At 39.9% G+C, this 25394-nt stretch overlaps 1 protein-coding gene across 2 annotated transcripts in view; it reads right to left on the bottom strand.

The window, feature by feature from the left end:
- Positions 1-25394, bottom strand: part of samd4a (sterile alpha motif domain containing 4A) — a 74262-nt gene that overhangs the window by 24559 nt on the left and 24309 nt on the right. Inside the window, exons 3-10 of one of the 2 annotated variants that reach the window (XM_085350188.1) lie at positions 11130-11705; positions 6580-6867; positions 5136-5245; positions 4261-4347; positions 2857-3103; positions 2673-2758; positions 2044-2162; positions 1256-1457 (exon numbers count right to left, since the gene is read on the bottom strand). In XM_085350188.1, coding sequence (XP_085206314.1) covers positions 1256-1457; positions 2044-2162; positions 2673-2758; positions 2857-3103; positions 4261-4347; positions 5136-5245; positions 6580-6867; positions 11130-11705 — 1715 coding nt within the window. The remainder of the gene's footprint in view (positions 1-1255; positions 1458-2043; positions 2163-2672; positions 2759-2856; positions 3104-4260; positions 4348-5135; positions 5246-6579; positions 6868-11129; positions 11706-25394) is intronic. The other variant, XM_085350195.1, reaches the window with a different exon arrangement.

Here is a 25394-nt window from a genome sequence, read left to right as displayed (position 1 = left end):
TCACACACAAGAAGGTCCAGCGTGACGAGGAGGAACTGAGGTATTTCCTCCCATTGTAAAGGATGAGAGAGCGAGAGAGAAGGAGGGAAAGAGAAGGAGGGACAGAAAGTTTTCCAGTGAACTAGGTCAGCCCAGACACAAGCGTGCCAGGATGGGCCTGAAACAGCTCCACAGCTCCTCCTGTTTCAATGTTCTGCACTGACGCAGAGCCTCTGGTATGTGGGGTGACCTGCCTATGAGTTCCATCCACCTCACTTCATTTGCCAGACACCACCACCACTGTTACTCTTCCTCACCCTGCATTTCTTTGTCATGGAATAAAAAGACTATTTCAGGCAGAATACATGCTGAAGAAGGAATTCTGCTGCCCGAGGTACTGTAAACATCCTGGAATGTATTATTATGCACTACAAAATGTTCCTTTGTACAGTCACATACACCACTGCCATTCACCACAGTCCCTTTAAACACACAATTTAACTCCCATTTAGTACTTATTGAAGTCAGACTTAAGGAATCAGTACATGCTGTAGTATATTGTAAACATAAATATGACTGAATCTATATAAACCAAGTCTGCTGAAAAGAGGGAACACTGCGAGGGGCTGTGGGTCAGGTGGTAGTGCATGCTGAGGTTAGCGACTCAATCCCCTGTTGTTCAGTCCATGTCAAAGTATGCTTGGGCAAGATTGTCGCCCATCTATTGGAGTGGGAGTTTGTGTGAATGTTAGACAAAAAGGGCTTAGGAATACATAAAAGCATTGTAGGTGTTATATTGGGTGAATAAGAAGTGTAGTAGAAAGCGCTGTGATTGCTCAGAATAAGTAGAATAGTGCTATTTAAGTACCTCTCAGTTCAACAAAACATCCTCAACATGCCCAGTGTGTGGAAGTAATAAAAAAAAATTGCTTTGAAGAGTTTAGGGATAAGACAACTGATTAATATTTTGTTTAGTTTTTGAAACAAAAACATTAAATCTGCATTTTCTACATTTATAAAGAAAAAAGCTTTCAAATATTTTAAACTGTAATAGCTAATCCACAATATAAGGACAGATTAACTGAAGATGATCAATACCCACAAATTAGCTGATAACCTTGCAGATTATACAATACTGGTAATACAAGTTGGTTATTATATGCTGGTCTTCCTGTATGTGTCCTTGTTGTCCACTGGACATTCAAGCGTCCTGCTCTTCCTATTTGACGACTCATATCTGCTAACTGGTTCAAACAATCTGCTTATTTGAACTCACATGTCTTCCTTGCTTGGGACCGGTGGGTGTGCTGCTGGAGCTACGAGGTGTGGGTCCCAGCAGCCCCCCGCTGCCCAACAGGCCCAGCCTGGCACCCGGCAAACTCCGGGAGGGCATCTGGAACTGGTGAAGGCTCCTCCTGGCTGACACACTGCCCCCAACACAGCCAGTGGTAGGGAGAGAGTTGGACTGGCCAAAGCGGCTGCGACAGGACAAAACAAAAGTTGTACAGAGGCGAGCATTGTCTAAGGTGTTTGGATGTTAAAAAGAACAGCAGCTGTGCATTTAAATAATATGAAGCACAGAAGAATCTTTTTGTAAAATAATTATGCCAACTTTAATTTTCTTCCATTTTCAGGAAGCTGTGCTGCTGGATAGATAGAAAAAAACATTATATGCAAATTTCACTTGACTAAAGTAGTTTTAAATTGACATTTAATGCATATGCTAGTTTGAAAGTAATTCAGTCCAGTAGAGTATAATCATCCCAAAGCTACAACACTGCACATGAATACAGAACAGTTTTTCCTCAAACTTAACTTGAACTGGCTTCTTTGTTGTCTACATTAATTCTTTAACTGTTAGACGTAAATAAAGTAGTTTGTGTAAAAATTAGCCACTAAATTTTAACACATTTAACTTTTGCTTCCCACTTATTTAATAATTTTCACATAGAAGTCTGTCTTTTTAAAAAAATGTTTTAACAAAGTTCGTCAAACTTTTTCAACTGTCTTTATTACAGGAAATACCACTGGAAAATTAAGACTATTGCTCATCTGTGTGCATACCTCCTCTGCGGTCGGTACCCTGCAATGTCAAGCAGGTTTTTCCTCGGAATGGACCGGAACAGCCTCTGGACCTGTTGTTTCCATGACAACAGTCTCTTCTTCTGCGTCTCAGTGAAGGACTGAGAACAAGGGAGAATGGGGATTATAAAATCTGGGGTGAAGTGAAGCATTACTGCTGAAGAACATGGCTCAGTGTGGCTCATGTCACACAGCACATTTACACCAAAGCTCAATGATGCTAGGCAAAAACACAAGACATTTAACAGACAAAGAAAAAGAGTGGCTAGAAATGATCTGTTATTTATGGTAAGTAAATAACAGATCAGGGACTAATTGGACAACTGCATTTCATTTAATTAGACATATTATTACTAGTTAAACTGTCCTAAATTTCAAATGTATTAATATCAAATATATAATATCCTGTGCTGCTAATCCCTTTAAACAACATTAATATTGGTAATACACAAAATTAACTTCCATTATTGTAACTATCTGTGAACAACTATAAAATCTATTTGCTGATATATTTCATTGACTGACATTTTATTTGGTATTTGGGGGAAAAATGAATTGCATTGAACTGATACTACTATCAGATATAAACATCAAAAGGAGGGGGTGGCTACCTCATGGATAAGGCACTTGTCAATGAGTTGTAGGTAGCAGCTGATGTTGTCCTCGTCTGACCTTGACACCAGCAGCTGTGTGCAAACTGTGGACAGCACAGATATGAAAACACAGACATTAAATCCAACTCATCCCTTGGCCCCAGAAATCAATCTCAATTGCATGTTGTTGTGAGGAGCTCACCTTTGCCCATAACACGAGTGAACTGACCAGGTATATCCCCCTCAGCGATCACACTGGTGCCAGACTCAGCCTCTCCTCCACTTCCCCCACTCAGGTGGGAGCCAGGTGCGGCGCTTTTGCCTTCCGGGGTCAGCAGAGGGCGATGCAAAGAGGCCTCTTCGCCACCACTGAAAGCCTTAATAGGAGTCATGATCATTTGGTGGAGCTCCTGGAGTGGGGCACGAAGGTTACCGCCCTCTAACACATCCTGGTGGCAGCAAATGACATCAGGTAAAGATGGTTTTTACTTTACAGATGAGATCCTAAAATCTAATGAAGTGACAGAAGAATTGTATCATTGCGGGGACCACATCTATGTAAAAACATTTATGTAAAAGTGTGCCAATTCTAACCTAGATAATGAATATTTAAGGTGTAATGTGTGAAATTCAGAATCACAAGATGTTGCACAAGCAGATGAGCATCTCAAGCAAAAACAAAGAGACACACCTCCCTCCACGTTTCATTTAAGCTATTATCAGAAAGCTTCTGACACGCTGGTCAGACCCAAGCACGCTGAAGAGATCACATCTGTCAGCTGAAGCCAGCTGAGAGAAGACAAGCTGGTGGAGATGGAGCAAACAGGGAGGTGCTGCTTAAAATCCTACCCCAATGAGCTAGATTTGGATAAATCAATTGACTAATAAGTGCACTTCTTCTTCAGGAGCACTGACCAAATGCTCCAGATTGCACCCTGCCATTTCAGTTTTACTTTCACTTTCACTCTCTTCTTTTTATGATAATTAGCCAACCGTTTCAAACAGAAGGACTCACATGCAACAACACGCACGCAAGGCGTTTCTGGCTTCAAAACACAGAAGCTCAGATTACAACACAGATAGAGGGAGTGTGACTTTATTCTCTGATAAGTATGCTTTACTCCACCATATCATCACACAACAAATTGTTCAAAATTGTACAAAAAAGGGAAAAATACAGCTTAATTTCCTTCACTTATGTCCACACACGTCATATCAGCCTACCTCCCACACTACACACTTCAAAGCAGTAGACAAGTCTGTGTGAACTCAAAATACCGAGCAGCAGGTGTCTTGTTTCCCAAGCTCTTCAAATGTACAGTAACATGCTTTTAAAATGATTCGTCATTGATGAAATCATTAATGGAAAGGTTAAGCCTGAATTTAGCTGCCTCAAGAAGTTGTGGCGTGCCCTTGAGCGTCATTGTCTTGCTCTGAAGGCTGAATGAAAGAGTGCAGGGGTGGGGGAGGCAGACGGGTTTAAATTAGGAGCCCAAAAGTCTCTTTCCTGGATTAGGTGTTCCCTTAGCTGTCATCTCAGATACATAACACCAACACCACAAACAAGCTTTGAGGTGGACTGGATGCAACATGTAGTCCTTCTGACCTTTTCCAGGCTCCGGAGTAGGTTCTGCCTCTCTTTGAGCTTCTGAATGCTGATAACAATCTTGTGCCGTGCTCCTTTAGTGACTTTCTGTTGGAGGAAACAGTTTGGCATCAAACATCTCTTCTCATTGACAATACAGGCCTAATGCAATGATAGCTCTCTTACAAACACAGTGTGATAAGGTTTTTCCAAATGGAAAGAGGTTTTGTGCTTATTTTTTAAATAAACATGAGTTAGGCCTGTCTTTTTAGGACAGATTCTCATTACTTAAAACGCTCTGTTGGTTTAGACTACATTAGCCTTTCATTTGGAGATTGGAAATTTTTGTTGATGATGACTCCTCTTGGACATTTTGTTCACAACATCTCAGTGAAAATGTGCACTTCATTAGGTTCAGCCTAAAAACGAATTAGCAGCACCTGGAGGAAGTACGCAACTTCCCAGTGGACGGAGTTGTGTTAATTTTAGCTACATCCGCTGTTTCAGAATAGCCTATCCATGTCCTTACACACAAGCATCAAGAACTAAATGTCTTGTACCATTTAATACAACATTATCAGGTTTCAACTTGAGTAGATCTGACGTAGACTACACTGATTTTGTAGTCCAGGATATTAACATCTTTCTCTTTTTGCAATTCTGGGCCCTATGTCCCAGAGGTACATGCTCATCTACTATTTGTTTTTTTGTTTGTTTGTTTGTTTTTAAACACAGACTTATTGCCTTGCATACAAATAGCAATTTCTGAATTACTGTGCAAATATAAAGTTGGTATCTGTATAAAATTTGTCCAGAATAAAAGCTATACTAATTGTAGAAATTATTACTACATCAGCTCACTTTGTCTACAAGTACGTGGGTGCACATGTGTTTACCTGTGCTTCTAGTTGCTCTTCAGTCAGTGCCATCATCTCATCGTAGGTCATTGTGGAGAAGAGAGCGGCGTACTTATGGAGACGGAGACTCTTCAGCCAAGCAGGAACATCTGAGGGACAAAGACATATCACATAATCACTGCTGCAGACGACCAAACAAATGGGTCAAACTACAGAGGATGTTAAGCTTATTGCTGACACATCTTTGTACTAACGTAGAATAATAAGGGCTGCTGGCTTAGCTTTTTTTCTTTTCTAAAATATGCAATACTTTTTGCCTGTTTTGAGGACTGATTTGCAGAAGTTCAGAGACCAAAAAGGCACACCGAAAACCCACCCTCAATCTCCACCTACTCTGCCTGGTGTGATGTGGCTTGTGATTACACAAAGTTTGATGGTCTTTGAGAGCATTTGATCACTGGCACTTTTCGATTTAGCTGAATCATGAATAATGTGATAAAAGAGTCCAAAACCAAGTCTGTAATGCAGTATTTCATTGTTAGACTATGACAGCAACAACAACAGACAACTGAAAAACAAAACCCTCTAAAACAGATTTTACAAATGACAGTTTGTTCTCTTAGAACTATCAATGAAAACTGTCAGAACTGCATTCCTATTTATCTGAATGACTGCATTTCAAAAAAAAAAAGAAAAAAAAAAAAGACCCAGACGACCAGAAAGGGTTTCATGCTGTGCAGACACTGATCGCCTCAGAGTAAGGTCAATAAGGTCATTAGTTCTGACCTCTGCTTCCTCTCACAAACTGCACGACTGGATTATCAACTTGCCACGCCCTTTTACTGAATGCTTGTAAAGCACAAACAGCAGATAGTCATAAGTTTCCTCATAGAAGTGGTCCATATCAGTGATGGAGGAACCAAAAGAAAATAAGTGATGTAAATAAAGAAAGTTTCTTTGCCAAAGACACTTTAATATTGTAATATAGTGGGACTGATTAGTGGACAACCTGCTCTTCCACCTGAATCACATCCAATTACCAGTAGTAGTAAATGTCTGAAAGCTCGGCTGACTATAGTATTGAACCTAGTCTGTCTCAATACTCATTCCCACCAAATCAGTCAACCTAGGAGAGTACTTTTGATCTAAATAGGGGAGCCTGTCATTACCCATTTAACCTCACTGATAAATTGTTTTCATGTTTCATTTTTGTGAAAGCAAGTGTGGACTTCAAAATCAGTGGTTAGTTCCGACATCTTAATTTGTCTCTTGATTCTTGGAAATTAAATCTATAAAGTTATCTTAAAATCCAATATCTAGTGACTCTGTCCCAGAGTTGGCATTGCTATTTCGGGAGTTCTCCTTATTCCCTTGAAACTGTTATCCATCTATGCGCATTTCGACTGCGAGTCAGCCACCTCACTCCAATGTTTGCCATAATCCAGTAGGTCACGAATATTGAACAGGTCTCTTTCTTACTCACCCCTCATGCCACTGCCCTCTTCATGAAAGGAACTGCGATGCAGACCTGAACCTCCTCCTAAACCAGCATCCTCCAGATGCTCACTGCCTCCACTGCCAGAGGAGGCGATGCTGCTTTGTGGAGAGAGAGGTGCGTGGTCTGGGGCTGGGCCTCTAGCAGTCCGAAGATCTTCCTGGGAAAGCCATGCGTGACCCAGAAGCTGGTTGTTGGGGCCACTCATGGGGGGTGTGAGGGACACTGAGCGCTTTAAGGGACTGTGCTGTTGGCTGCCACCTCCACTTGTAAGGACTGTAAACCAACAACACCACTAGTCACTCAGACTGACTGGGAACATTATATAGTTCACGCACTCCTGTGTTCAAGAACACTGAACATGAAGTCATTTTCTTTACATTTTGGCGATCTATAGGCTTCTAATCCATATGTATTTGGACAATGACAATGACTGTGTACACCACCACAGTTGACTTGAATCAATATGTGACTTGAGCCCAGACCTTAAGGTTGGATCCAAGGGTTTGTTTGTTTTGTTCTTTGTTTGCTTTTTAAATAAAAAAAAAATAAAAAAAAATTAATGAACTGTTTAGGAATTACAGCTATTTTTGTATACAGTGCCTCAAATTAATTAGGCAAACTAACATTTTAAATGTTTATGTTTTGATGCTGCTGAGCTCGTGTGTGCATTCTTTTTTTAAAATCAATGTATCAGATTACTGATTGGGCAACTCAAACTTTTTGCTGTCTCTGATTGGTTTATTTTGGTTTTTCAGCCTATTAATGGCCACCTTCACTTGCATCAACATCTCTTTGGACCTCATATTGAGAGTTCCAGTAAATAGCTACCAAATAAAAGACCAACAACATGAAACTCCTCGGTCAGTCAATTGCCCAATTATGTCTTAGCTTCTAAAAATGGGGGACTGTGTACAAAAATAGCTGCAGATCCTGAACAGTTAATGCAGATAACAGTTTATTGTGCTATTGACCCTTCTTTGGTGTCGTTTATTCGAATGGATGATTGAAGTCTGAAGAAATGAAGCAATTTAAGAATTTATTCATGTAGCAACCAGGTGCTTCAGTATAATGTGGAAGAACCATGAACAGCCACAACCCCATGGCACCTCCTCCTCATGCTGAGCAACAGCTTCTTTTCTAAGCTTTGCTTCTTAGTTCCAATTGTCTTAGGCAGAATTTGTACTCATAGATGAACATAATATTCCTTGACATGTTAAGGTGCACATGTTGCCGACATCAGCGCTAACGGGTCCGACAGTGACAGATGGACTGATTGACCGCTTTTCTACTCTCTTGGAGTACTCAAAGCGCTCTATACAACATGCCACACACACCCAATCTCACAAGCACTGACTCTAAACTGAGTGCTTTTCTAACGACATTCACACACATTCACACTCCGATGGATGAATCAGAGAGCAACTTGGGGTTAGTCTCTTGCCCAAGGATACTTGGCATGCAGACTAGAGGATCCAGGGATCAAACCACCAACCTTCCAATCAGTAGGTGACCTGCTCTACCTCCTGAGCTACAGCCACCCCAATAATGATCCTTCCGCAGGCTGGCTGTCATAGCAGGCCTCCCGACCACCCTATGAGACGGGCTGTGTGTAGTCTGTTCTGGATTATCTGGGTAGAGACCCATCGGCCATATCATCCTAACTGCAAATCTGTAGATGACTGCCATCATCTTGGGACGCCCAATTTGCAGCCTGTCTCCAACATTTCCTGTTATATGGAACTTCAATTGGGAGACGGTACTAGCTCTCACTTCAAATCGTGCTGCATCTTTGTTTTACAGAACATCAGCTTGAAGTTCCCCTATGGCACACCCTACCCAGATCAGTCAAATTTGGCATGCCTGGAGCAGACACCAATTTTCCACTGTAGCAAGGTCGAAGCTCACAGGTGCTGCTTATCAGAGACTAATTGGACACCTGTTTATCAGCACCTGGGATTCCAGAATCTCAAACCAACAGTCAATAGCTGAATAAGCTGTTTGGCAGTGGCAGAGAAGATTTGGCAAGTTTTTCCATTGGCACAACCCATGTACTCCACTCAATCGCCAAATGCATTTTCCTTACAAATATGACACCAGTTATTGCCAAGAAGCATTGTTACAACAAAGAAATAAGCGACCAAACACAAAGTAGTTCAGACATTAAAGTAAAATGAAGTGTTTTTTGTGCTATTGGAAGAATGCGGCTGCATTTGCAAAACAGAAAATACATACGACTCTCAGGTTTATCTCCCCTTTGTGCTGCGTCTCAAATGATGTTGTGCCTGTTTAATACATGCACTGCATTTTCTGCCTGGGATTTTATGCAAGTGTACATTCTCAGTGTGTAAATTTATCCTCTATATAGAGCCCTCAAAAATTCCATAGTTAGCAAAAAAAAAAAAAAAAAAAAAAAAAAAGTAGCACACAACATGCCTCTTTAGGGCTTACATTAATCATAATCATCTTGTTTTATTAGAGTACTCAAAATCAGAATTTCCTGCTCACTATAAACTACAGCTCATCTGTGACATAAGTAGTTATTTAGATTTAATATCTGAAGTTTCAACCTCCAAGCAACATACTAAACAATGCCTGTTCAATGACCTGAGGAAATATTTTTCCACTGTGTAAATAACTTAAGTAAATCCATCGACCAAGATATCCATTTGCTTGAAAAGCCTTTCCTCTTCATTTCTTCATCTTAGTAAGTGAAGTCTACTCTTACGGGGTCAAACCAAGGTTACCATTACTACTAAAATAGCAATACTTTCATCTCAAAACAGTTCTAGGATCACACATTTTCCTGAGACTGTTGAAGTGGATGAAGAGAATGAAAAGGTGGAGAAGAGCAAACAACTTTTTTGTGTCGCCTGTCTGGCAGGGTAAACTGCCATCGATAGTCCAGGCTCTCTCTCCTCCTCCTATATGTGGTGCTCTTACTGTTGGCGCTATGTATAGGACTTCATGGGCTCCGTTTAAAATAGGTGCCCAGCTAACATTTCAAGTTCCACTCCCTAAATATTAGCCATTTTCCCTAAATACAGTCTGCCACAAAGGCTGCCTTACAAGGGAAAGGATGGGTGGTATGTACTGCTGTGGTTTGGACTAAAGCTTAGAGTATGGGTGGGGTGTCATCAGGGTGTTCTCTCAGTAGAACACAGGTTGATGTGGTTGGACCATGATACTCCTATAGCCCTTAATGTGACCAGATGAAGACATAACCACATGTTGACCAACAATGTAAAAATAATTTTTAATAACTCAAATTAAATACCTAAGCCAAACACTGACTTTTTCTGATGCCAGAACAACCTCCCCGTGATCATTCTATAACTCTAAATGCCAACACATAAATACCAATTTGCTTTGAGTGTGTCCAATGCTTCTATTCATTTTACATTTATATTAAAAAAACAAACAAAAAAAAACCAAACACACACAAGAAAATATACCTATGCTCTCTGTTGTCACCAATCCTGTACTGGTAGCTGGGGTAACTCTAGTTTTATCAGTTGTGAAATCCTATGATCTTGTTTGGGACCCAAGCTGTTAGCAGTCTAACATACAAGAGGATCTTTCTTGGAGCAGCAAGCAGAGCTTTAAATGTGCCTTTATTTATAAACCTTCAGCTGTTTCTTTCATCTCCCAGGAAAAAAAAAGAAAAGAAAAAAGAAAAAGAAAAAACAGAGCTCTTGCATTCTTGTCTGGAAATATCCTGCTCTGACCATAGTTATGTTCAATTCCAACAGCCCAGCCCTCCCTATGTGTTGTCTTCCAGCCAACACTCAGCCTCTGTAGTTGCTGTGTGGGTTCTTCAGAGTGTACTCGGTCTGGTCAGGGTGTATTAACTGCTGTGACTATTTGCTCAGTACTTGTTTACGTTCAGTGTAGAGTGTTTCTTATACATTTGTTTAATTTATTTATAATGAAACAAGTATTTAAAAACACTGTTTTTAAATGTGGCCTGCCTTTTTTGTGCTTTGTTATAGATGCTTTTGTGCTTTTTGTGCAATTTCTTTAGTGGGCCCTTATGAAACTACTCTGTTCATCAACTCCGAAAAAGAAAGCAATTTTAGCTCCCTTCCCCATCTTTTTAAACCAACTCTCTTGTGACTGGGCACTCCTAGCAAACAAGTGGTTTGGACAACAGGTGGGTTCTGTCTTCAGAGGAAAAGTGGATGCTCACATTGACCACACATCGGCACTTATTCTCAATAAAACTGTCAGGCTCTGATTTAAATAGAGGGTTTAGACAAGCTTCAAACCTGAGCGTTTGGCTCATAGGAATATAAGCTGATCTCATAATTTTAAACTATTGCTGTATTTAATATGAACATCTATAATTTTAATAATTACCTGACAGATTACAAGGAAATGAATAATAAGTTATCAGTTGAAATCTGAAATTAGCAAAGATTTTACAGGATGTTGCAGAAATGTAACCCACTGTATTACAATATTTATTACATCATTAAATGCACCAGTCTGTGGCTCCTATGAAAGAAACAGGAAAGACAGGACAGGTTTTCACTTACTCGCGTTACTGCCTCCGCCAATTCCAACAGTATTGATGGTTGCAGGCACAGAGGATGATGGGTAGAGAGGGAGGTGTCCATTTTCGCAGCCATGCTGATGCCAGCCTCCACCTATTCCTGAATCCCTGGAGCTCTGCCACCCATTGAGGCGGTCATCTGAGCCATAACGTTGGTGGTGATGCAAGTAGGGAATGCCTGATGAAGAGGTGTTGGTAGAAGAGCAAGATCCAGATGAGGTCAGGGTCGAAGGAGGTGTAGACTGGTGGTGATGGTGAGGCCCGGCAGGAGGAGGCCTTTCCAATGAGTCTCTCTCTCTCTCCTCCAGGTGGTTGAGCCAGAGTGCCAGAGCAGCGCGGTCTTCAGGGGAGGTGGCGGGGTGGATGAGGGCGTAGGAAAGGAGCTGCCGAGACTCCTCCAGGTGATGGCCGTGCTCGATCGTGTGGGCCAGGATGCGAGGCAGCAAGCGCATGTATTCTCCCTTAGCTTCAACGTTTCCCGGTTTGAGCAGCGGAAGATGGGTAAGGACGAGAGAGATGACACGTTCCTTGGGCTCACTCTGCCATTGGCTAATTATACCTGCAGGACAAAATGAAGGAGAAAATTAATTAATAAAAAAAAAAAAAAAAAATTACACACACACACACACACACACACACACACACACACACACCAGTTTAAACAGTGCTTAAAGTAGAGATGGACGATCCGATATTACGTATCGATCCGATACTGACCCAAATTACTGGATCGGATATCGGCCAGAAATAAAAAATGTAATCCGATCCATTAAATATATAAAAATAAAAAAAAAAAGCACCTCACAAAACTTGCTACACGGCGTAACTCGGCTCATAACTGTAGCACGTCGCAGCAGTATGCATCACGTGATAGAGCGGCTGTGTGTATTTGTAGCCTCACCAGCATTTCATCTCCGAGGAACTTATCCCAGAGAGAAGTAAAGCAAGTGTGTAAGTTCATCTCTGAATGTCTGTAAAGGATTCCCACGTTAAGCTTAACAACAGACATGTGGAGTGACTGCCTCTCTCTCCCTCCCTCTCCTGCTGCTACTTCAATCGTGAAACTGCTTAATGATCAGCTGATCGGCTTTTCTGTCGCGAGTCCGTCTCTCTTCTTTGTTTTTGGCCCACTTCTCACCAGAAAGAGGAAACCAGCGGCTGAACAACAGCAGCACTATTAAGCTTGATAAGCTGTTGTTAGAATTTATTTAATATTACTTTCTACTCGATCTTTTTCTACGTAGCTGACGGCTGGTAACTGTGCAGGGGCGGATCTAGCAAAGTTTAGCCAGGGGGGCTGATAAGGCATGAACAGGGAAAAGGGGGCACAAAGACATACTTTTCTTTCTTATTCTCATTTAAAATGTCTAGCGTTTAATAAATAATTATCTGACTCTTACACCCAAAGTTTTAATCTGATGTAAAATATATAGAAGTCCATTACTGTATATAGTAACTGTTAAGTCTAATATACCCTAGTAAGCTATAGTACTTTTTCCTTTGGGAAAGTACCATCTGTGAATTCTGCAATTCTGTTGAAGAAAGATGTTGAATCTATTTAATTATTCTTGAAAAATAATTTATTTCTGTGCATTCCCCCCTGCATCAAATTACATTTGATTACATCGATTAAGCATCATGAGGTGGAGGGTGGTTCCCTATTTTTTTTTTTTTGCTGGGAGTTTGCAACCCTATTAGTTGGGTTGCTTAATATTTCTGCTAAGTACTCTTTAAAATACCAGAATAGGGAGGATGGAGTAGGTTTAAGTTTATTAGATTGATCAGTGTTGCTGAACTATGAAATATTTTGGGTGCAGTGTATTTTTTTTTTTAAAAACATACAGGTATAACAGAATAGCTTTAGTGTTGTTATTTATTTAAACTTGAGTATAAACTTATATAAAATGCAGCAAGATATTAAAAAAATATTTTATTGATTTATAAAAAAAAAACAAAAACAAAAAAAACACTATATCGGATTCATATCGGTATCGGCAGATATCCAAATTTATGATATCGGTATCGGACATAAAAAAGTGGTATCATGCCATCTCTAGCTTAAAGTAAGATTTGTTTTATGATATCTAAAGGAGCAGCAGAGGGGAATGTAATTTATAGATAGACAGATGAATTAGTGAACACATGTATGACTGAAAATAGAAGACACCAAGATGATGTCAGACCCTGCACCCCGCACCATCATCGTTCTATTTTGTTCCTTCTAAAAACACCCAGGTCTGTAGATTGCTAACGGAGGCCATACAGTTTTGGACATAACGTGGAGGTCATGGAGCTCTATTGTTGTCCCAGTCAGTAGGCCATAAGAGGTCCATTCCTATCATCTTGGACCAGGGCTATAGATACAATCTGTATCTGTATTTACTGTACAGCACTTTGGTCAGCCTTGGTTGTTTTTAAATGTGCTCTATAAATAAACTTGACTTGACAAACAGGTCAGGGCAACAACTCCGACAGCCACACAAATAGAGACACGAGGCACTAAGAAGGCCGGCTTCACTTCCGGCTTGTGAGACACGTCTGTATGATCCGTCCACAGTAGTAATTCTTAACAAAACATGTCTTACTTTGAAATCCCACACATGAGGGGGGGGGGGGGGGAGAAAACAGAAGAAGAAGAAAAAAAAAATCCATCAGCTTATCCTCCTGTTCAAAGACATCCCAAGGTCTTACTGTGGTGATGTACAGCTCTCTCTGCCCTGTCAAGTGGACAGATGCAGCTCTGACTGGGCAGATGGAAGACCCGTAAACCCTGAAGCCCCCTAAACAAGGCTCATGTTTACATCTCTGTGAAGTTGGACCCTTTACAAACATACAAGACACAGACGTGGTGACAGCAGTTCTTTATTTGAACAGTAAAAATACTGTGGCTTGCAATGGGACACAGACACTCCCGCTCCGCTATCACGTCCGCTCTCCTTTCTCCAACTGTCACTGTGAACATATAAAGAGTCACAATCACATTCACATCCCAGCACACCTGTTCACCCCGCCTCTGCGCCGCCCCAGGAGCTCACTGCGCCACCCCTCCTCTGCAGCCGGCCAGAGACCACACCCACGCCACAATCTCCTAATGAAAGATGACCAGGTGAATACACACATTTACTCCAGGCTGGTATGTATTTTGACGATTTAGTTTGCTTTTAGACTTCCTTGTTGTTATTTAGAGAGCAGGTTTATAAAAATTCTCTCATAATCTATAACCTTTCATTTTTACCTGATAATGAGACATTTAGTAGGATTTAAGGCAGAGCATCCAAAAAAGAGACCAAATATAAGGTCACTGTCGGGACCTTCACATTTCAAGTTAACAGTAACAGCAAATATGCAGGAGAGACAACTGTTCAGTTTATACCTTTAATTTGGACAGACATCTTTTCATCTAAGATTTGTTCTGAAAACTAAATCTGTGCTCTGTTGCCAAACTCAAATTAACAGAGTTCTGTAGGTGGCAAAAATTTCTCCCAACACAATGGTCAAAAGTTCTTTAGACTTTCCAATCCTGCAATCAATTGTTGACAGAGGAAATCCCACCTCTGCAACCCCTCAGTGACCTGTAGTCGCCACAGAAACACAATAATACCTTAAGGGATGTTTCTACAATAGAAAACAAATAGGCCACTCTCTGAAAAAAAAAAAAAAAACTGTCCCTATATCTATTAAAAAGGCTAAAAGACAGGAGTCACGTGGGACCGCCGAGGAAGATGGCTGCTCCTAAAGCCTGTTGATTAATGTTCTGAATTTGGAAACGTACACTTCAGTTGTAGTCATAAAGTGGACACCCCTTGTCGACTTTGAAGTTTTTCAAGGATTACAGCCTTTGAAAAAAAGGCAGGTAATAACAAAGCAAACTTTTTCCAAAGGAGCTACCACGAGGAAGAAGCAAGCTAGCATTAGCCTCGTTCCGGAGCCGCCCGAAAACACACCTGTATCTGATGCCGCCTCTCCAGCAGCAGCGGAGGAAGGTACGGGGAGCGAGAGCTAAAAGGACAAAATTAAGAAAATGAATGCTACTCTTCAGGTCGTAGCTAAAGATGTCACCACTATTAAAGAAGCGACTAAAGAACTAAAAGATTCAGTGGAGGAGATAAAATTGAGGTTAGGAGAGGCGGAACACCGTATATTAGACATGGAAGATGCCAGCATGCTTACTGAGGCAACAGTGGACAAATCTGAGAAAAGGTTGGAGGTGTTGTGGTCAAGAGTGGAGGACCTTGAAAACCGTAGTAGGAGAAACAATGTACAGATTATTGGACTTAAAGGAGGCGTGGAGGAACCCGGGAAAGGGGATAAAAATGTAACAGAGTTTCTGGCCAAAACACTTGAGCTTTATGGAAGTGAATTTGAAATTGAATGTGCGCATTGTTCCCCTGTACCAATGCCAGAATCTAACGAGCCTCCCAGGGCCATACATGTCCGCTTTCTACGTTCATCTGCCACGGAGAAAGTACTACGGGTGGCCAGAGAGAAGCGTGGAATCGACTGGCAAGGCGCCAAGCTTTCCTTCTTTGAAGATGTTACAAGAGAGCTGGCGGAGAAGAGGAAAGCATTCAACCCGGTGAAGAAGCGTCTCCGAGAGCTACAAGTGAAGCATAGGCTGGTGTATCCTGCAACACTTATTTTTGCGTGACAAAAGAAAATATTCAAAGACGGAAAGGAGGCTGAGAAATTTCTGCAGGAGTCGACTTAGGAGTGCAGAGCATAATGTAACAAATTGGAGAAATGTGTGTGAATTTAAAAAAAAAAAAAAAAACTAAGGTAACAAATAAACAATGGGTAGAACGGGGCTGCGGCAGCTGTGCTGTTGTCGGGGACAGTTAACGTGTCTCACGGACCAAGGAAAGTTTAGTGACTCAAGTTAAAGTTAGTTAGGGTTGGGTAGAATGGGAGGGAGGGGTTGCTTAGCAACGTTGTTCTGGGTTGTTATGCAAAGGGTGTTTGTTTTGTTCAGGTTTGTCTTTTTTAAGACAGCTAGTTTGATGGTACCAGATGGGTTTTGTAATATTGAGTGCCTATGTATATATTTGTGTTGTGTTGTAAAGTGCACAGGGAGTGTCCTTCCCCCATTTTTTATTAGAAAGAGATGAGCAGGTATACTAAAATAATATCGTGGAACATAAAAAGATGTGGGGGCCCAATTAAAGGAGGAAGGTTCTGACATAAACATACAGATATAGCGTTTATTCAGGAATCCCACATTGCTGGAGAAGAAGAGGCAAAAAAGTTTAAAAGAGACTGGGTGGGCTCCATTTTTCATAATTCATACTCAAGTAAACAAAATGGTGTTTTGAACCTTATTAATTTAAAATTAAGCTTTGTGTTGTTGAAAAAAATATAATGATAAAGATGGGCTCACTATATGCTTGGAAGCTTTAATCAATGGGGTTTGAATGGTTTTGTGTAATATCTATGCACCTAATAAAGAATAAACCAGATTATTTTTTTTATTTTTTATTTTTTTCCTCTTCTTCACAGAATTAACAAGATAATAGGTGATCGTGAGGGGCAGGTAATATTGGCCGGAGATATCAACCAGGTGATGGATGGGATAATTGATAAAAGCAAACCCAGGGGTAGGTCTACACCCAGGGACAGACAGGCTATTCAATTGCTGACGGAGGATCTTTGCCTAGTAGACATTTGGAGGTTAGTTAATCCTAGTTCAAGGAAATATACATTTTACTCCAATTGTCATAAAATGTATTCAAGGATAGATTTCGCCTTAATATCAAAATCTTTGGTAGATTCAGTTGTAGATTGTGAGATTGGTGCCATTGCGATTAGTGATCACACCACGGTAGAGTTGTAAATTGATTTAAACACAGAACAAAAAGGATGTTGTTGCAAAACAAAAGTTTTAGTGAGGAATTATCTTAAAATTTTCTTCAAAATCAATATGGGTTCCACACATAAAGTAGCCACAGTTTGGGAAGCGTCTAAAGCATACATAAGAAGAAAGATAATTACATATGCGACAAAAGTTAAGAAAAGTGATTTAGAACGGGAAAAAACTTTAGATAAAGAAATGCATGAAATGGAGAAGGATTTAACAAGACAATACTCAAATGATAAATACCAGACTATCTGTAAATTAAAATACCAGCTGAATGACACTTATAACAAAAAGGTGGAATATGCCGTATTTAGGCTTAAACCAAAATTTTATGAAGGTGGTAAAAAGAATGGTAGACTATTAGCGAGGCAATTGAAGCAGCAAGATAATCATAGATATATTATTTAAGTTAAGAAAGACAGCCAAGTGAAATAAATCTCCTCATCAAAATAAATAAATTTAATTTTCAAATCATTTTATCAAGATTTGTATACTTCTGCTGGTGCACTTAATGAGGAGGAGGTGAAGACATTTTTTTCAGGTCCACAATTATCTACTCTTTCTGACGAACAAAAAACAAGACTGGATGCGCCTATAAATGAAGAAGAGGTCAGAGCTGCAATCTCATCAATGAAAAATGGGAAATCGCCAAGTTTGGATGGCTTCCCGATTGAGTATTATAAGAAATATATTGATATTTTAGCTCCAGTCTTGCATAAAATTGATCTTGAGGCACTAGAAATAGGCTCCTTACAGAGTACATTTAACGATGCACTAATCTCCCTTATTCCTACCAAGGATAGGGATATATCAGACCCAGCAAATTACCGGCCAGTAAGCCTTTTAGGAGTCGATTGCAAAATTTTGACAAAGGTTTTGGCCTTCCGCTTAGATCAAATATTACCAGATATCATCACTTCTTTATCTCATGCACAAAAGCAAATCTAGTCTAGCCCCTGTTGCGGCCTTCTCTCTTGATGCCGAGAAGGCTTTTGGCCGGGTAGAATGGGGCTTCCTTATGCCAACCCATGCAAAGTTTGGGTTTGGGCCTATGATTTTGTAACTGGGTCAAACTGTATATTCAAGCCCAAGGGCAGCAGTTTTGACAAATTGGATTGGTGTCAGAGTTTTTCCATCTCACTCACGGGACCCAGCAGGGGTGTTCTTTGTCCCCGCTGCTCTTCACAATATTTCTGGAACCACTGTCCTTAGCTATTCAAGCTAACAGGGATATCAGAGGTGTTCACGCAGGGAGTATGGAGCACAAGTTATTTCTATATGCTAATGACATCTTAGCAGTATTAACGGATCCCATTGAGTCTCTACCAGTGCTACACACATGAGTTGAGTCATTTTCAAGGTTGTCAGGTTATAAGATAAACTGGTACAAATCAGAAGGCATGCCACTATCAGCATCATGTCATTCTAGATACATTACTCCATTCAATTTTAAGTATTTACCTCAAGGTATGAAGTATTTAGGAATATTAAACCCAAAATTAGAGGATATTATGCTTTCAAATATCGAACCTCTCCTCCTAAAGATAAAAACAAATCTGGATAAATGGGGTAAATTGAATCTTACATTATTGGGTAAAATTAATGTGATTAAAATGATGGTGGCCCCACAGTTCAATTATGTTTCCATGATGTTACCTGTAAGAATTCCTTTACACATATTTAATCAATTTGAAAAGCTAATTAAAGATTTTTTATGGAATAACAAGAAGCCAAGAGTGAATATAAAGTAAATGTGGGCTTCTAAAGACACTGGGGGAATGGCCCTTCCAAATGTGAAGTTGTATAATTTAGCATTTGAAATGTCAAGACTGGGAAAACACTGGACAGGATCAGACTGAGCTGAGCTGGATTAAAATCGAACAGGAACTAGTGAGCCCTTTTACACCCTTGGATGTTCTCTCACAGGGCTCAGCTATTAATGGACAAGACTTTCATGATAGCCTAGTGCTCAGGCATTCTAAGGCTGTCTGGGTAGAGGTGCACAAGGTGTGTGGAGCATCTCATTTAAGACAACCTTATACCTCACAACACTGCTGTACAAATTAGGAAAAAAAAAAACAGTGTACCGGAAGGAATCCAAAGTCAAAGGCATACACAGGATAAGTGATCTTTACTCAGGGGGAGTGTTTATGTCATTCGCTGAATTAACACAAAAATATGGTTTGATAAGAGAAAATAATTTTTGGAAATATTTACAAATAAGGGATTGTATTACCAAAGGAAAATTTACTCAAAGCACAAATACGGTGGTGGGATTTTTATAATTGTCCAGAACAGCACATAGAGCAGCTGTTTAACAATCTAAAAAAAGGGGATATGTGAAAACTTGAGGATTATATGGCAGAGAGATTTGAGTTGTGTAATTTCTAAAGAAGATTGGTGTAGAATTTTGTCATTCTCCAATAAATATATGAGAGAGGCCAGAGGTAAATTTACTCAGTACAAATTAATACACAGATGGTACTTAACTCCTTTAAACTTTATAGAATGGGGAATCAGTCCCAATAATATATGCTGGAAATGTAGCTCAGATCCAGGGACATTTATGCATGCTATTTGGGAATGTGGGAAAGTTTATCCCTTTTGGCAAAAAGTATTGGACAAAATAGAAAGGTGGATTGGTTTGACAATACCCTTGTCACCAAGACTGTGCTTATTAGCGGATCGGCCCCTACCTTTTGTGGTTATAAAGGTAGGGGTTCCTCCAGAATATAATAGGTGAGAAGAAAATATGCTGAAAATGGTTTCATATGAAAAGTTCTTGGCTAGGATTAATGATAATATGGAGGGTTCTGACAAATCATGGGCATGTGTTTTTGGCTGAGATTGATGGATTTTATTTTGTCAGGGTAATTATGTTTTGTTAAATTTTATGCTTGCTGTGTTGTATGTTTGTTTAGGCACTCAGTAAAGGAATAACTTAAGAATTTGATTTTATTGTCCCTTTTTTTTTTGAGTACTGAATGTTAGTAACTATTAAAAATATACCCAAAATGCAAAGGTGAATTAACCATGGGATTGGAAGCAGTCTTTTTTTTTTTGGTTTTGTTTGTTTTTTGTTGTTATTTTGTTTGGTTATATGTTAAAAACAAATAAAGACTTCAAGTACAAAAAAAGGCTAAAAGACATATGTTTCCGCAATAAGCCAACATCAGTGTAGTTTAAGACAAATGACAATCAAAACATAAAACCCAGGTGAGACTCCAGTGCCAAAGGGCATAATCACCATCATAATACACTGTCATAATTTAACAAAATAGTAACAACCAGCAGCATATCAAAACTACTAGAAACAGGAACATAGAAAAATATACACAGAACAAATAAAAGCTCTCTCGTGTTGTAGGGGTGGGCGATAAACGATATACGATAGAAACGATATAAATTTGGCCAACAATTTGAAGTCATCAAGCTGCGCCTGTTTTGGTTGAAAGCATCGCAGCGGCTAAAACCATTATCATCTGCAAATTATGGTGGGCGACAGTCATAGCAAAGAGATGAAGCACTGTTGAAATATGGGGAAAGCCAAAAACTGCGCTTCCTCCACTTCCGTAACATTGATTCATTAATGCTGAATTCTCTCGCAGCTGCTCTATTCCCATGTTGTTGCAGTATATTAATAACTAACCTTGTATTGTGGATTAATAATCTCAGTTGTTCTCCTGACTGAAGTTTGGCCCGTGTATAGCATCCTGCTATGCGATTGCATTTGTCCCTAACCAACAGAATCCCTCACGTTAACTTTTATCGAGTGGAAAAAAAATTGCTGTTCATCCTCCAGCTTCACTGTGCTAATGTTATGCTACTATAGCTGTGTCGCTAGCAATCACGTAGCACAACATTATATACCAGGTAGTTGAACTTCAGTAACCCTACAAACGGCACTGGTGTTTAGTTTTCTGTCTTCATTTATGTTGGAAGTGGTAGCAGAGCTGTACGTTTTAATTCGTTTCAAAAATCTCTCAGTCAGAACATGGTATGAAATGTTTAGGTGTAAACTAGCGAGCTAACTTCCTGTTTACTTCTAACTCCGTTAAATTTAATAAATTCTGTTTTCATGGATGCATGGATGTAAAACTTAATTGTTACACCCGATAAAGCAGCAAAGCTGATGATTTAATTAAAGACGAAAGAATTTAGATCGTTTTTAACTCTTAGTGTTCATTTGACTTTGGGACCTGAATTGGATGGAGTTTTGGACCCAGATTACTCCGAAGCTTTTCACCAAGGCAGCCGTAATGCTCTGACAATCAATCAAGCAGTGCGGCTTACCAAAGTTGTACTAAAACATTTTTTAACAGATTTCTGCATGCAGAAATCTGTTCGAGGTCAGTAAGCACAACCAGAATTCATACATAAGGCACACTCTCAATTTTTGAGAAAATTAAAGGATTTTAAGTGTGCCTTATAGTGTGGAAAATACGTTATACAGAAGAAAAGAATATACTGTATCGTGATATATATCGTTACCGCACATGCTTGAAATTATATCGTGATATGAATTTTAGGCCATATCGCCCAGCCCTAGTGTGTTGGTCTTTTTGTCATGTAATAAATGTAGGTAAGCCAGTGCTCTCTCTTTTCCATATTCTCCTATCCCGGGCACCCTATACGTTAGTGGTGCAACGGATCAAAAATTTCACGGTTCGGATTGGATCACGGTTTTAGGTCACAGATCGGATCAATTTTTGGATCAGCAAAAAAAAGAATAAAAAGACAAAAATTTAACATTTACTTATTGAAGTATTTTTTGCCTGTTAAAAACATTCAACTCAAGACTCATTCCACGCAATTATTAAAAAAAAAATTATGGTACAATATAGGCCAGTACAGTCTTTGTATCTACCACTCAATTCAATTTTATTTATAAAGCGCCAAATCACAACAACAGTCGCCTCAAGGCGCTTTATATTGTAAGGTAGACCCTACAATAATATATACCGCTCATTATATCGTATTCTGCTGTGATATAATGAGCTGTCACGGTCACGTAGCTTTCCGTTGCCCTGGAGGTCCACCCATTTGTAGTAGTTAGGGCAACAGAAGATGCCTGGGACAGTTCAGCCACAACTTAAAGCTAAACACCCCAATAGCTTTTGTAATAGCTTTAGCCCGGTCGGATTGGGGAGCAAAGGGCTGCTTAAATACCACAAACTCCTCTGCTCCTCCACTTGGACCGCTAGCGCTGGCCATAACTATCGCTTGACAGACCCACCACGCGCACCATACGCATACTTTTTTTTCTCCCTTCTTTCTCGAATCTTCAGATCACGTGCGTGCCGAACCGTGGAGTGGGATCGGTTCGGATTACGGATCAACCGTGATCCATTGCACCACTACTATATGTCCTTTCAAGTTTTGAAGCCGAGTGCACTATCACTCTTTATTCTAAAAATTAATACAATGTTTTCAACAGCAGGAGAACTGCTGTGTGTGAATTACCTAATGTTTTGGTAGATCACCATCAGTATTCTAATCTATCAAAAATGAATGACTCTTCAGATTTTTCTGTTCCACTCATCAGACCAACCCCACCCACACTCTCTCTTTGCATCTGTGAGCAAAGCTGGCCCCACTCACTCACAAGTGCTTGATTTAGTGATCTGGGTTTCAGATGCCTTTAGTAAGGAGATCAGCTAATGTGAATGGATGCCATGAATGGAAATAAATACTGCACCAGACCAAACTGTCTAGAAACAGACAGCCTACACTTCGAGTAAGACAGCTAAGGGGGAGGAGGTAGGGTAAGAGGGAGGCAGAAACTTGGGATGGGGTGGGGGGATAGATGGAAGGAATGAGAGTGAGGTGTGTGAAGGGAGCCTTGGAGTTACTCCACTCTGCTCCAAGGATGATGTAATTTCTCATTCCTATGAATGAGACAAGCCTTACTCCATCTGGGAACAGGAATTGTTCCATGATTAAAACTCAGTTATATCCAAATGACTGGAAAACATTAAGATGTAAAGCAGAAATCCTGAATACTTTGGTTAAACTTACAGAAGTAGTGGTGCATAGCTAGCTTAAAAAGTAATCATTACATAAATGTAATCTTTTGTCAAATATTTGAACTGACTCGGGCAGACTAAGAGAACCATCAAAATTTACATAACGAGTCCATAACAAGGCCTGACTAAGCAATACTAACCACCAGCAAGTAAAATGTGTCAAACAAACATGTCAAAGACAAATCAAAAATACTACATTGTTAGAGTAATTTTGTTTGAGATTAAAAATGATGTACATGCTTCTTTTACCATGCATCCCTTCACAACACAAAAAGCTTCCTGTTCTCCCACAAACCACAATATAAAGACAAAACAAAACACTGAAAAACATCTGTATATAAAGAAGAAGATTTTACATCATTCAAATGTTTGGAAGAATGTTGATATAACTATATGAACCCGCTTCCAATGCAGATGACTACACCTAGAATGAGTTTTACATCAGCAATGAATGGATGCCACTAACACATACATACTGTCAGATCGATTCACTAGCCAGAAGCTTGGTGTGTGTGTGTGTGTGTGTGTGTTTTTGTGTTCCATGGCTAAAGAAGGAGACAAACACTGAGCAAAGCTTGGAAAACTTAACACCATGAAATCAGGATCCCACTTCAAGCTTACTGGGCAATTACTCCAAGGTTAAAAGGTCAAGAGGTCAGTTCCTCCCACAGTGAATCCACGCTCTCTCACCACATGAGTCATTATAGAGTCACTGAGAGCTTCACTGGAACTATGACGAACTTCTTCACCTCTACAAACACACCTCAGACACCTGTTTCTGTAAATAGATGCAAGGGAGCTCCATGAATAACAACCTACTGTGTGTGTGTGTGTGTGTGTGTGTGTGTGTGTGTGTGTGTGTGTGTGTGTGTGTGTGTGTGTGTGTGTGTGTGTGTGTAGCCAAAATAAAAATGTGAGAGGCGTGAGACAATCAGAATGAGACAACCAATAAAAACAACACAAAACAAAATGATAGAAGCGCATTGTGTCATTTTAAATGAGACATAGGTATGTTAGCTTTGCTCCTATACTAGTAGGCACAGTCGTGGGCATGCTGGGAGATGATGAATCATTGCGAAGAAATGCTGAAAAAGAAAGTCAGACACAAACACACAGGGAAAGCTCAGAGGGAGAGAGGCTGACACAGCATTTCCCAGATGTGAACAATGTGAACTCTGTGTGCCATCCCTGCCCTGGCACTGCCCTCTGACACCCTCTCTGGCAACAAGACAAAGGTGCTGCTTTCAACACAGCCCTGCTTCATAGTATAATTTCTCCACTGTCAACCTCATATCAAACTGCCCACCTTTCTCCCACAACACAGACACTGTGCTGGCACAGGAGGTACAACAGATACACAGAAAGGAAAAACAGGAGATCACTGTAACAAGAGCACAGTCTACATACGCAACACCAGTTTTTATTTATTAGCCTGCAATCACATTCTTGTTATTACATAAAAATCGTTAGTAATCATGCCACAAAGAAGTTGTTCCCATTCACAATATAGTACGTGAAGTTCTTGGTGATCCTGCTAGTAGGGCTGCTCGATTATGGCAAAAATGCTAATCACGATTATTTTCACTGAAATTGAGATCGCGATTATTTGATATTTATTTAACCCTTTAAGACCTACTATAGAACCAAGTCCGCCAGAGCTTATATTATTTTTTTTACATGTTGTAGTGCCGTTTGTGGGAGCATTTCAATTTGCTATGCAACTGTTATAGCCCATATTTTAATAATATGTATGCATTAAGTCCATAGTAACTACATTAATTGCAAAAAAGTGCAATAAACTACAAAAAAATTGAAAATCGTTTTTGTTTTTTGTTTTTTACATATATTTCTACTTGGAGAAATTTAAGAGGTTTATCCCTCAAAACTTTAAATACAAAAAAGTTGCAAAAAATAGTTTACAACAACAGGAAATTTATTTTGAGTGTCTTCATAGTTTTATTTTGGAGATACAGCAATTTTTATATACTGCAGGAAAAACGAAAAAACAATCCTATGATGCAAATTTGCAAAGAAAACAGCAGGTGCATCAAAATAAACTATTTCCAGCAGTGCAATTTGAGTTCTAAGCTCCCAGAAACTATTCAGAAAGGTCAAACATGACCAGTATAGGCTTTTAAGGCCTACAAGTAAAAAACTACAAATTTCCGCGAAAATGACGTCACTTCCGGTTTCGGGCAGGAAATGGCGGACATGCGACAATTCGCGCTGACGTCTTTTTCACTGTGGGAAGTGTTACGAACAGCTGATCAGATCGGCAAAGCGTGTTTCTGGAATATTGTGTTTTTGTTCCTGCAAGAGCTTTTAATGCAATATTTGCAAAGCTTTATGTGGAAGGAAACCGTGACCGAGG

This window comes from Diplotaxodon limnothrissa, linkage group LG1 (assembly GCF_057381915.1).
Source record: "Diplotaxodon limnothrissa isolate DT_005_m linkage group LG1, D_limnothrissa_male_GT1.1, whole genome shotgun sequence".
Taxonomy (NCBI): Eukaryota; Metazoa; Chordata; class Actinopteri; order Cichliformes; family Cichlidae; genus Diplotaxodon; species Diplotaxodon limnothrissa.
This window is presented reverse-complemented; position numbering and strand designations above follow the sequence as displayed.